The sequence below is a fragment of the Kogia breviceps genome, chromosome 10, assembly GCF_026419965.1.
Source record: "Kogia breviceps isolate mKogBre1 chromosome 10, mKogBre1 haplotype 1, whole genome shotgun sequence".
NCBI classification, from domain to species: Eukaryota; Metazoa; Chordata; class Mammalia; order Artiodactyla; family Physeteridae; genus Kogia; species Kogia breviceps.
Window position 1 is genome coordinate 36,891,037 of NC_081319.1, and position 12,984 is coordinate 36,904,020.

The window sequence follows — 12,984 nt, forward strand, 5'->3', positions numbered from 1 at the left end:
CCCGGGGCTCCTCCCATCACGGCAGGGCAGGGTAGAAGACTGCTTCCCTGCAATGGCCTCAAAGTGGGCCTCAGGGGCTGTTTGGCCAGGATGGGCCTCCCACCCTCTCTCTGGGCTGAAAGCCTTTGACTACTCCAGCTCACCTCTTGCCACTGCCTCCCTCACTCATTCCTCTCCAGCCACAGTGGATGTCTGGCTATTCCTATGACTTTGGAGCTTGCTCCTGCCTCAGGGCCTTAGCATTGGCTGTGCCCTCTGCCTGGAACAGTCTTCATCCAGGTCACCTCGATGCTGGCTTGTTCCCTGCTCAAGTGGCTTCTCCTTGTAGAAGCATCTCTGCCTAAAATAGCACCTTTGCCTCAGGCACTTTCTGACTTGCTACCTTGTTTGTGTGTCTCACAGAGCCTAAAGTCATACTGTGTATGCATCTTCTCCGGGCTGGAATTCCAAAGAAATGCTCCCACTGACTGATGCCAGGTAGATAAGTAAAGGAGGCTGCTGTGGGATATACCTCACCAGCTTTGGCTCTGTTTTGCTTTTCCCTCCTCTTCCTAATTAGTTTCCTTTTTGAAAATGCTGACCTTGTCTTGACTCAGCTTAAAGGAAAAGATGTCACAAGAAGCCCCCAGTAGAAAGCAGAGGTCTGGCAGAAACGCTCCACCATTAGTGCTGCCACCCAGGGCCAGGGCCCATATGAAGTGGTGCAAGCAGAAGCACTTCAGGTAAGCCACTACCTGGTACATTTAAGGTTAATACAGCCCCCAGCCTTCTGGTTTTATCACCAGGAATTGGAGATCTGGGAACAATTGAGTTAAATTATTTTTGTAATCAAGTCCAAAGTAAAGGGAACATTCTGTGTTTCTTATCTAGTTCAAAGAAATTGATTCTAGCATTTACATGTTTTTAAACTGAAACATAAACTTACAGCTTGCACAACGGACTCGCTGTGGGCCCCCTGGAGGCTGAGCAGTCTGAAAACCAGCATGGCTCTCACAATCCTATCTCCCCCCGGGCGCTGGCCCACTGGGCCCACTCCCCACTCCACAGCGGCATATCCATGCACTGGGCAGGGAGCAGAGAGGCCTTTGCCCTGAACATGGGGACAGCCACCTTCAATCTCATAACCCAGACCTTCCTAGGATGCCTACATAGAGAGTAGTCATGCCAGCCATGGTGGCAGGCCAGGGTGGTGACCGTGGAAGGTCAGCCTGGCAGACAGCAGCAAACTGGAGAGAGCTTCCATGGCCCCCAGGGCAGACCTCGGGCCAAAGGAGGGGCAGACACAGACAAGGGCAAGATTTGGCAAACCTGTGCAGCATCAGTGTGGGGATGTGTGTGTGCGTGTGATAGCGATTGTGAATGGGTGACAGTAGGCATGTGTGTTTGTGTGCTGAAAATTTGCATATGAGTGCAACTGTGTGTGTGTGTGAGGGATGTGGGTATGACAGTGGGCTTATGAACGTGTGTGTTTGAAAGCAAGTGTGTGAGTGTGTGACAGTGTGTATGTTGTCCATGCAGAGGTGAAAGCCAAGAGGCCACAGTTATAGGTGGAGCAATGTGGTTTCTGGGGCACGGGATGGAAAGGCTTGAATTGTGCCCCTTATACACATTTGAACATGTCTAATAAGCTTGCATATATTTCATTGCCAATAAATCAAAGACTTTTTTTTAACGTTAGACACCATCCAGCTGTCCCTTCCACAGCCCACCCACCCATGTCATCCCTGGTCCATGCATTTCCTTCTATGTGGCCAGCCTGCTGGCCTGTATCCCAGCTGGGAGGCCTCAAAAGATGGGGCCCCCACCTCCCATGGTTGAGGCCCCAGGGCAGTCTAGGAGTCTACGGCTGGGCTGCCAGGACAGGATGGCGCAGACAAGATCCTGTCCCCCTGCCCTTGCTGGCCCTGCTCACCGTGCCCCAGGACGTCATCGGTGGGCAGGAGGGCTTTTCCGGGGACAGGTTTCCTGTTCTGAGATCCTGGCTCCAAGCCCATGTTGATCCACTCACTGGGAGTCCGGCAGTCAAACTCCTCATTGTCAAATACCTGGAAGAAAACAGCAGATACTGGGAGCAGGTGGTTCGCCCCTAGTGGACCCAGTGGGCTGGGCATGCCAGAGGGTAGGGGTGCCTGAGTAGGCTCCTCCCCAGATGCAGAAGCTGAAGACTTGGGCCCAGGGGCCTGAGTGCCTCCTCTGCTGCTCTCAGGAGTCTGTGGAGTCTGGCTCTATGAAACCCTGTCAAACCAAGCCACACTGAGGTTCAGGCAGAGGGGTACCTGGGGACTCAGAGCAGGATACGGGCTCTCCCCAACCACTGCCCAGGATCACCCAACTCAGGTCCAAGGGAAGCAGTGGCCCTTGGATTTTCCTGAGCACCCACCCAGACTCAGAGACAATGGAAGTTCAGGTTGTCAGAAGGCCATCTTTAGTAGGGTGATATGCAACTCTGCCTCCCCATAGGGACCACCAGGCAAGAGATACTCAGGACCATGGAGAGGAAGGGCAGGGAAGTGGGTGAAAACCAGAGCAAGCTATGCTCCCTCTTTCTCCTCTGGACTCAGTTTCCCCATTGGTACCCCAAAGGGGCTACAATGGTGCCTTCCTCCACCACAGGTCTCCCCGTCCCAGTGACATCAGATGCAGTAGTCAGGGAGGCCTGAACACTACTCCACAGTCCAACTGGGCTGCTTCTTGGTGCCCGTGGGTGGGGTGGGGACAGAGCTCATGTACACAGGGTTCCCAGGCTCCCAGGGAAGAAGCAGGGAATCAGCGTCCCAGGGGTCCTGGGGCCCCTCCTGCCCCAGCCTAGGATGCCTGAAACCCCAGGAGTGGGGGTAGCGCTCTGACTATGCAGTTGTCCTGTTTGACAAGTGAGTGCTTGTGATTGCTATGGGATCCCTTTTTGAGTCTGATCCCTCCGCTGGAGTCCTGCACCCCCATCTCCTGATCATCGGCCCTCTGTGGAAGCTGGACTCACCTTCAGTGGGAGATAGATGGGGAAGAGTGGGTCGTGACCCTGCTCAATGGTCTGGGGGTGGTGAGGGTCTGGGTGCCTGGGCATGAGCTTGTCAGAGTCAATGCCCTCGCTGACCAGCAGCTGCTCAATGTCCAGGCTCAGGTACAGCCACCTCCTCCTGGCCGAGGAAGACAAGGAAATCTCATGACAGCTCGGCTCGTGCGAGGTGTCTCCATGGGGGTCAGCAAGGGCCCAGTGAGTTGAGGCAGTAGGGGTGTGGCCCAGTGACCCCTCCAGGGCCCTCCGCCCTTCTGGGACTAATCAGGAAGTGGAATGGTGGCTGGGGCTGGTGTCCTGGGCCTCCACTGCCCTTGCATCCTGCCTGTCAGTTCCACCACGTTGACTTAAATGCCACCCTCCCTGATTCCACAGCAAGGAAAGCAACTCGTTCCTATTAAGAAACCAAAGGGCTAGAAGATTTGATTTGAACACTTGCACACAGACCCATCTTAGTAACCTCTGCCATGAGGATGACCACCTAAGTTGTCTACTGTCCCTCACCCCTTGAGGTGGGTGGATGCCACCTCCCAGAGGGCAGACCCTCCCACTGCTCACGCAACCATACCTACCTCTCAATCTCAATCTTGCGGGGGCACTGGCCCGGCAGCACCAGGTAGGGCACCTGCACCTTGGGCTCATAGGCCTGCAGCGGGAAGTCAGTCTGGGTGAGCAGCTTGGTGGTACCCCCGATGTGCTGATGCTCCAGGCGCTCCTCGAAGTCCTCAGGAATCTCAAAGGTTCTGACTGTGGGTAGGGGCAGGGGCAGGAGCTGCAGGGGCTCAGGCTGGGGCCCAAAACCCCCAAAACACAGTGCTAGGCAGGTACCAGGCATGCAGTTTTGGGGCATGGGAAGCTCAGAGCTGGCCTGTGGCAGTGAGAAGCCAGATGTGCACCGGGTTCCCAAGGGATCACGAGCCTGGAGGACAAGGGCCTCCAGAAGGTCTGTTTTGGTCCTGCTCGCCCTGCCCAGAGCCAGCATGCTCGACCATTCCCCTCCTTTCTGCCCACAGCCCCAGTGCCAGCGGCTTTTGCTCAAGCCAGATGCTGAATCAAACTACCAGGGAGGATTACAGCTGGATAGGAAGGTGAAGTGGTAGCTCCCTGCATATCTGGGATGGGTTCCTGACATTCCTACCCCAGAGGCCCTCCCATGCATCTCAGGGTCTGAATGCCATTCACTCACTGGGACTGTTTCCAGACTCAAGACATCCTGGATACTGTAGGAGTAGGTGGCACCGCCACCCCACCCCCAGGGGACCATCAAGTCACAAAATGGCCACCCCTCCTTAGACAGGCTTCCATTCCAGGTCTGAGGGCAAGGGAGATGGTGAAGAGAGACCCACTGATAGGATGACATTCCAGTTTTCCGGGACTCAGGATGTTAAATGGGAAGGAAAGTCTCAGGCAAGCCAAGACCACAGCAGTAGGGATGGGGCTGCAGGAAAATGCTTCAGGGATGAGCCACCTTTCTCAGGGCCTGGGTGGGCTCTGGACAGCTCAGTGAGGGCTCCGAACAACTCCCCTGGGAGGCCCTAGTAAACCCCCTCCTTGGGCCTCACGTCTCTGGGGTCAAGATGCAGTCACACCACAGGAGGGTCGACCTTGGGGGTACCCACTGGGGCTCTACAGAAGCTTCCAGAGGCTGAGCAGAGGCCATCCACCTGCAGCTAAGTCGGCTCTCTTACCAGAGCTGTCAGGTGCTCGGGGAACCCCACGCTATCAAAATGGCCCGGCCCAAGGGCAGTTTTCGGATCCCTAATCATCTGCTCTTGAATCTATGGGTCCATAACACATTCCACACCCAGAATCATGAATTCCTGGGCCTGGCCCTGCGTCTCAGGAGCCAAGAAGGAGCCAGGGTGAGGACAGCAAAGCCCGGCCCCCACCCCTGCTGGTCCAGGAGCCCTAGGCAGGCTTCCCAGGCCTTCACGTAGCCTTCTGCCAAGAGCTCTGACGGCCACAAGCCCTGACTGCCGCCACCCTGTGACCCTGCCGGGCTGCTCTTCCTCACTTGGGTGGGACTGCAGAGCTGCTGACCAGCCCTGCCCCCACCCCTGCCCTGGATGGCAGGAGCCCCATTCCCAGCTCCCCCACAGCCCTTGATTTGTGGTTTGTAACCATTTTCTGGGCCACAGATACTTGTGAAACTGCTGACCACAATAGGCTGGATCCTCAGGTCACTGCACAGAGGCATGTACATGTGATACTTCCTGTGCCACTTTTGGGGATTCACAGGCCCCCAGGAGGATTGTGGGTCCCAAGAAGACAAATCTGGACAGTGCCAGCACAGAGCCAGGCCTCTCCTGGGGGTAGAGTGGAAAGGCAGACAGCTAGGACCATGGAGCTTCTGGACCTGATCGAAAGGGCATCCTGTCCGCTGGCCAGCCAGGAGGGCCCCCCGCCAAATCCTCACTGCCTCTCAGGGCCCCACCCAGCTCGCTGCCTCTGTTGGAGCCACCCTCTCCTCCCCTCTGCCATTGGGGACTGGTCCACGCCATGCAGACCTGCCCCACACCTTACAAGACTCATCACGGAGCCTGAGAGGAGCGTCCTTCTTCCCCTCTTTGGCAATGAAATCCTGGGCGCCTTCCTGCACCAAGCCCTGTTCTAGGTGCCGCAGCCCAAGCCAGTAACAACTCAGACACAGTCCTGACCTCCTCTAAGCCCACGTTCCACGTTCCAGAAATCACACATGTCAATGTCCTACTGTCCCCAGCCAGGCAGAGGGAACTGGGGACCTGGACCTCAGCGGCCCCACCACACCACGGTGCCCTTGTCACACACAGCTCTGCCAAGAGTCACAATTAAGCAGCTGTGCTTCACCAAGCACTCACCATGAGCTGGGCCCCTGCAAAGCACCTTGTTTCTTGTTATCCCCGTTTCACAGTTGAGGAGACTGAAACCCTCAGCCAAGAGGAGACAATCTCCCTAAGGCCAGAGGCCCTGCTTCCAAAGGCATCCACCCACCCAGGCCCCTGGGCACTGACCTCTTGGGGTGAACTTGTCAAGGTTGGCCTGCCGCAGAAGGTTCTGGTTCGTGTGGGGGCCACGACACACTTCCTGAAACCAAACCCGAGAGCCCTGAGGAAGTGTAAACAACCCAAGGACAGGCAGGATCTGGTAGGGCCCCCAAGGCCAGGTGTCTCCCCCAAGCCCACCAGGGAGCATCCCAGGGGCACAGGGACAGGGATGAGGAAGAATCAGTGAAGAGGAATTTGCACAATTCCTCATTCAGAGGCCACAGTAGGTGACAAGCTGTGGCCACCTGGGACACCCCTGGCCCAACGCCATTCTGGTCGTGCACAGTCCCCCTCCTTACTCTGAGAACACTCCTGGTGTGTGTCCAGGGGCTGAGCCACAAGACAGAGGTAATGTAAGGCCTGCGGGTGTCTCTGTGTATTCCTCCATTGCCAAGGGCACTCTGGGACCTCTGGCACAGTGGGTATCAATGGGTCCTCGCCCTATCTCTATTGGCCCCTCCCCTGCCTAAAACCATCCTAAGGCTGTCCAGGACGCACAGGGCTCTTTGAACTCTCCCCTAGTTATATCCCTTCTCTGTCTTCCCCTGCCCTTCATCTCTCTCCTCTTTTTTCTACTCTCCTCCTCCATGTGGGCCATGGCCTCTGTCAGGGATCTCAAGGCTCTGTATCTTCTGTTCCCCCTGCCTGGAACACTCCCCCCAGCCCCTATCTTACCCAGCAAATTCATACCTATCTTGTAAATCTCAGCAGTACACCACCTTGTCCCAGGACCCCCTCCCCCACCAGAGCTGGGGCCGAGGGAAGGAGTATTTCCCCACCAAAGCCATTGCCCCATGACAATAGGCATAAGGATGACAATCCTGGTGTATTGTCACCGGGGCTTAGTCCAGGGCCTGTCACATAGCAGGTGCTCAGTAATGAATTGTTGAATGAATCGACAGAGATGGATGGTAAGAAGGATGGGCAGATGGGTGAATGGGTGGAAAATTGTTAGACAGGTCGGTGGATGGATGGATGGATGGATAAAAGGAAGAAAGGGCAAAAAGAACCCACAAGGAAGGCTCAGGCTTGGTAGGGTATGGCTGCCACACTCACCCCAAGTTTATCCAAGCTTCCAGGGCTGAGGATGTCAGAGTAGAACCCACGCTGCTTAATCAGTGGGTACTTCTTATCAGTGCCCATCAGGGGCAACTTCTGGGGCTGCCCCAAGTCTGAGGGTGTGGGTGAGGCTGCAGTCAGGGGCAAAGGTGGGGTCTTGGGGTCAGGGCTTGGAGGAAGCTTCTCCGACCCAGAATCTGGTCCCTGAAGAATGCTCCCCAGGTTATGCTCCAGGTCTCTCAGACTACACTCTTGGCCCACAGGAGTACTGCTGCACTCTGGGCCCTGAGGGGTCCTTCCTGGGCTGTGGCCTTCTCTGTTAGGCTGCTCCATGCTGCTTCTCAGGGTGATGTCCCAGCCAGAGCTCCTAGGAGAAGACACTGGTGTCACTGGGCCCTTGCCAACCTCTGCTCATCCCCCAGGGCCACCAGGATACAGGGGTGCCTAGTCTGCCACCCCACAACAAGCCCCAGCCCCCAGGCATGGATAACGGAGGGAGGGAGTACTCTTCTAATGTGAACAGACACAGAGTGCCAGGAAGGTCCTGCAGGAGACAGCAGGGCCTTCTCTAGAATCTGTGTGAGAAATGAGAGCCCAGAGTCAGAGGTTGAACACTCTATAGATGCCCCCAACCCCATGCATCCTTCTGTACTTTCCCACCCTTCTCCTCTGTGTTACAGAGCAAGGCCTGGCTTCTCACAAGGGGAGATAAAGAGGGAGGCCCAGAGTTCACTCACTCAATGAAGAGCCCTGTTTGGTTTTCTCCAAATTACCTTTCATCCAGTTGCAGGCTCAGTGCCCCTTACCCCCATTACCCCAGCCCCACCCCACCCAGTCCTGCCGGACTGCCCCGACTCTTCCCAGTGTGGGGCACTGGGCCATGCCCTGCATTCCCCCATGCCCATCTCCCTACCCATGCCCATCTCCCTTACCTTACCCCAGGAGCCAGAGGACTAAATCACCTCCCGAGAGGCACCCTGACCCTCTGTTGGCCCACACATACGTCTGCCAGCAACAGAAAGCTATTCATCCACACCCTGGCTCTCAGGATCAACCCAGCTAATGAAACTGACACCCTCTTGTCTCCCCACAGGGAACAAGAGATGCACCACTGGATTGCATGCACATCCCGAGGATGAGGGTTTGCAAAGTTTTTATTGTGCGGCAAGCAAGCCCTTGCCAAGCCACTGCTGCTTTTGGCCACCTCAAAACGCACCACCAGGGGAAACTCTTGGTCAGGGGAGCACATAAGGGTATGAGGAAGAAGAGGTTTGTGTGTAATGCTGGTGCAAAAATAAAAAAGGCAGTCAGGGAGATCAGATCAAGATGGAAGAGCAGTAGGATGTAGAGCTCACCTTCTCCCACAAATGCATCAAAAATACATCTACATGTGGAATGTTCCTCACAGAATATCTACTGAACGCTGGCAGAAGACCTCAGACTTCCAAAAGAACAAGAAAATCTGGGAAGGACAAAAGAAAAAATGAGAGAAAGGAAACAGGACAGGACCTGCACCCCTGGGAGGGAGCTGTGAAAAAGGAAAGGTTTCCATACACTGGGAAGTCCCCTCACTGGTGAGGAGATCAGCCTGGACAGAGGGGGAGCTTTGGGGGAGAACGCAGCAAGCAACGGGTTTTTGGAGGACAAAGCGGAAAGAGATCTGCATAGACAGTCAGGGCCATCACCTGGCACTCCCCAGCCTGAGATGCTCATCCACTGAGGCGGGGGTGGGAGGCTGGGTGCTGAGGCTTCGGCTTTGGAGGTCAGACCAGGGAGAGGACTGGGATTCGCTGTGTCAAGAAAGCCTGAGGGGGCCAGGATGTGGTTACCACAACCGGGGGAGTCCGCGATGAAGGCTGGGCTTGCCAGAGAGGCAAGGCTGGGGACACCCCTGTGAGGAGACGGGGCAGGCCCACCATAGGAGCTTCTTTCTCCCAAGCTCACTATCTGGCAGCAGGGTACCGCCTACAGGAGCTCCAGGGGTAGGTGGAGGGTCCTCCTTCCAGGGAGCACACAGCCTGCCGTGGCCACCACCAATGAGGATCCCGCCACTGGGAGCCAACCTCTGTCCCCACCCTCCTGGGAGCGTGCACGGGGGCTGTGCATCTGCATATCCCCTATGAAGGGGATAACGACCAGCACACCCTGAGAAAAGAGATGGCAAGAATCCAAACCAAAAATAGCCCTCATGCCAAAAAAATATTAATCCCATACAAGCTGTCAGGGACGCTCCCACATATAAATAGCCCTCCAAGACTACAGTAGATAATTGTTTCTCCTAAACACACAGAATAAGAGAAATACAAGCAAAATGAAGAAGCAGAGGAACCACCACCAGTTAAAAGACCAAGAGAGTTCCCCTGAAGGAAAAAAACAATGAAACAGACCTCTTCAGTCTTATAGACACCGAGTTTAAAAAGGAGGTAATGAAAATACTGAAGGAATTAAGAAAGGCTATCAACAGAAATGCAGATTACTGTAAAAAAAAAGGGACTAGAAAACTAGAAACTATTAGGAGGAGCCAAGAAAAATTAGAGAATTCATGTGCCAAGACGCAAGCTGAGCTAAAGGCAATGAATAGCAGAATAAAAAATGCAGAAGAGGGCTTCCCTGGTGGCGCAGTGGTTAAGAATCCGCCTGCCGATGCAGGAGACACGGGTTCGTGCCCTGGTCCGGGAAGATCCCACATGCCGCAGAGCAACTAAGCCTGTGAGCCATGGCCGCTAGGCCTGCGCATCCGGAGCCTGTGCTCCGCAACGGGAGAGGCCACAACAGTGAGAGGCCCGCATACCGCAAAAAAAAAAAATGCAGAAGAAAGAATAAGTGATTGGAAGATAGAATAACGGAAATGAATGGGATGAATTGGGAGATTGGGATTGACATATATATACTAATATGTATAAAATAGATAACTAAAAAAAAATAAGTCTCAAAAAAACAGTAGACACAAAGCCAAATGAAAAACATATATAAGATAATATAAAGTGTGCCAAGCTACACATAATAGGGATTCCAGAAGGAGAAGAAAGAGAAAGGGGATTAAAAATGTATTTGAAGGGACTTCCCTGGTGTTGCAATGGTTAAGAATCCACCTTCCAATGCACGGGACATGGGTTCGATCCCTGGTCTGGGAAGATCCCACATGCCACAGAACAACTAAGCCCATGAGCCACAACTACTGAGCCTGTGCTCTAAAGCCCGCAAGACACAACTACTGAGCTCATGTGACGCAACTACTGAAGCCCGTGCACCACAACTCCTGAGTCCATGTGCCACAACTACTTAAGTCCACGTACTCTAAGGCCTGCATGCCACAACTACTCAGCCTGCACGCTGCAACTACTGAAGCCCATGCAGCTAGAGCCCATGCTCTGCAACAAGAGAAGCCACTGCAATGAGAAGCCCATGCACCACAACAAAGAGTAGCCCCTGCTCACTGCAACTAGAGAAAGCCCGTGCACAGCAACGAAAACCCAATGCAGCAAAAAATATAAAAAATAAATAAATTTTTTTAAAAAGGCAACAGAGATCCTAAATGATACAATAGAACAGTTAGACTTAATATTTTCAGGACATTACATTTAAAAAACCAAATAAAAAGAATACACATTCTTTTCAAGTGCACATGGAACATTCTCTAGGACTGACCACATACTAGGGCACAAAACTAACCTCAACAAATTTAAGAGTATAGAAATTATTTCAAGCATCTTCTTTGACCACAAGAGCATGAAACTAGAAATCAACCACAGGAAAAGAAATGAGAAAAAATGATTACATGAAGACTAAACAACATGCTACTAAAAAAGACAATGGGTCAATGAGGAAATCAAAAAGGAAATTAAAAAATACCTTGAGACAAACGACAGTGAAAACACAACCATTCCAAATCTATGTGATGCAGCAAAAGCAGTTCTTAGAGGGAAGTTCAGAGAGAGATACAGGCCTTCCTCAAAAAACAAGAAAAATCTCAAATAAATAGCCTAATCTACCACCTAAAAGAACTAGTAAAAGATGAACAAAAACCTCAAGTCAGCAGAAGGAAAGAAATATTAAAGATAGGGAGAAAATAAATAAAACAGAGATTTTAAATATATAGGAAGAAATCAATAAAACCAAGAGCTGGTTCTTTGAAAGGGTAAACAAAAGGGACAAACCTCTGGCCAGGCTTACCAAGAAGAAAAAAGAGAGAACCCAAATAAATGAAATAAGAAATGAAAAAGGAGAAATATCAACTGATACCAAGAAATACAAAAAACCATAAGAGAATACTATGAATAATTATATGCCAACAAATCTGACAACCTAGAAGAAATGTACAATTTTCTAGAAACATACAGCCCACCAAAATTGAATTGAAAAGAAATAGATAATTTGAACGGACTGATCACTAGAAGTGAAATAGAATCTGTAACTAAAAACAAAAAACAAAAAAACTTCCTACAAACAAAAGTCCAGGACCAGATGGCTTCACAGGCGAATTCCACCAAACATACAAAGAAAAACTTACAACGATTCTTCTCAAACTCTTCCAAAAGAGGAGGGAACACTCCCAAAAGACATTCTATGGAGCCACCATCACCCTGATACCAAAACCAGACAAAGGCACCACCAAAAAAAGAAAATTACAGGCAATTTCTGATGAATATAGATGCAAAAATTCTCAACAAAATATTAGCAAACTGAATCCAAGAACACATAAAGAAGATCATACACCATGACCCAGTTAGATCAACTGGTAGCCATTTTGGTTTGCATCAGAGGAAGCTTCAGGTTGGATTCACTGACATTCAACCCCATGTGACCTGACCACCCACCAGGCACTGGGCTGGATGGACACAGATTAACAAGGGTATTTGATCCTCACTACAGGTACTACTAGAATCATCAATCCACAAACAAGGAAACTAAGGTCCAGAGACGTCAAGAAACTTGGAAAAGACACACAGCCAAGAAGTGGCAGAACCAGAATAGAAACTGAGGTGTCCACCTCTGACCCAAAGATTGCTGTCCTTAGCACCACAACAGTGGTTCTCAAACTGTGTGCCAAGGAGCCCTGAGGTTCTGCAAGGTGAGTGCCTAAGCAGGACGGCTTCGGAGCCACCCACCCAATTCAACAAGGATCCTGCACCCTTATCTGTTTCACGTATTCTGTTCGTGCTCAAATGCAGCAATTTTCAAGTAACACTGATCTCTGGAACCTCGACACCTAGCACAGGACTGGCATGGGCTTGGCACATGGTAGGTGCCTAGAAAGTGGTGAATGACTGTGAGAATGAACGAATGAATGAATGGGGTAAGTAAAGGAAGGAAGTTGATCTCTGTAAGCCCTGTGAGACAGATGCAGTAGTACTCTGCCAATTTACAGATGGGGACCCTGAGGACTAAGAAGATTGGATGTGGTCAGGCTCAGGAGAGGCACTGGTGGCTGAGGAGGACCAGAACCCTGGCTTTCTCCCTGCATGGGAAAGGACAGGGAGAGGGCTACATTCTCAGCATGGGGTGTGGTCAGTATGGGACTTATCTGCAAGGTTGTTTAAAAGTGCACCCCACTCCCTTCCCACTGGCCAAGGCAGAGAAACGGCATGGGAGCTTGTGGACAGGGATGTGGACCCTGGGCCGGGAGAGCATCCTCCTTTCTGGGCATTTGCCCTCTGAGACTTATTGAGGTCCCCGTGCAGGCGCTTGCCCCGCCATCCCTTGGGCCCACCGACCTACCGGCTCCACCGCACACGTTGTGGGGTCCGGCTGCCCGTTTCTAGGGAGGGACGCTGGGCCCGTTGCTAAGGGGCGGGACCATCCGGCAAGGCTGGCGGGAGCTTCCGCCTCCCTACACACTCCTGACTTGGTTCCTCCCGCCCCACTCACGCGGCTTCCCCCACCCAGGGC

General features: G+C 52.5%; 1 protein-coding gene across 1 annotated transcript in view; it reads right to left on the reverse strand.

Annotated features, from left to right (window-relative positions):
* DNAH1 (dynein axonemal heavy chain 1) overlaps positions 1–7,428 on the reverse strand; it is a 72,477-nt gene extending 65,049 nt beyond the window's left edge. The window contains exons 1-5 of the mRNA XM_059075942.2: positions 7,093–7,428; positions 6,004–6,076; positions 3,586–3,760; positions 2,978–3,134; positions 1,913–2,045 (exon numbers count right to left, since the gene is read on the reverse strand). Coding sequence (XP_058931925.1) covers positions 1,913–2,045; positions 2,978–3,134; positions 3,586–3,760; positions 6,004–6,076; positions 7,093–7,428 — 874 coding nt within the window. The remainder of the gene's footprint in view (positions 1–1,912; positions 2,046–2,977; positions 3,135–3,585; positions 3,761–6,003; positions 6,077–7,092) is intronic.
* Between the last annotated feature and the right edge of the window lie 5,556 nt (positions 7,429–12,984).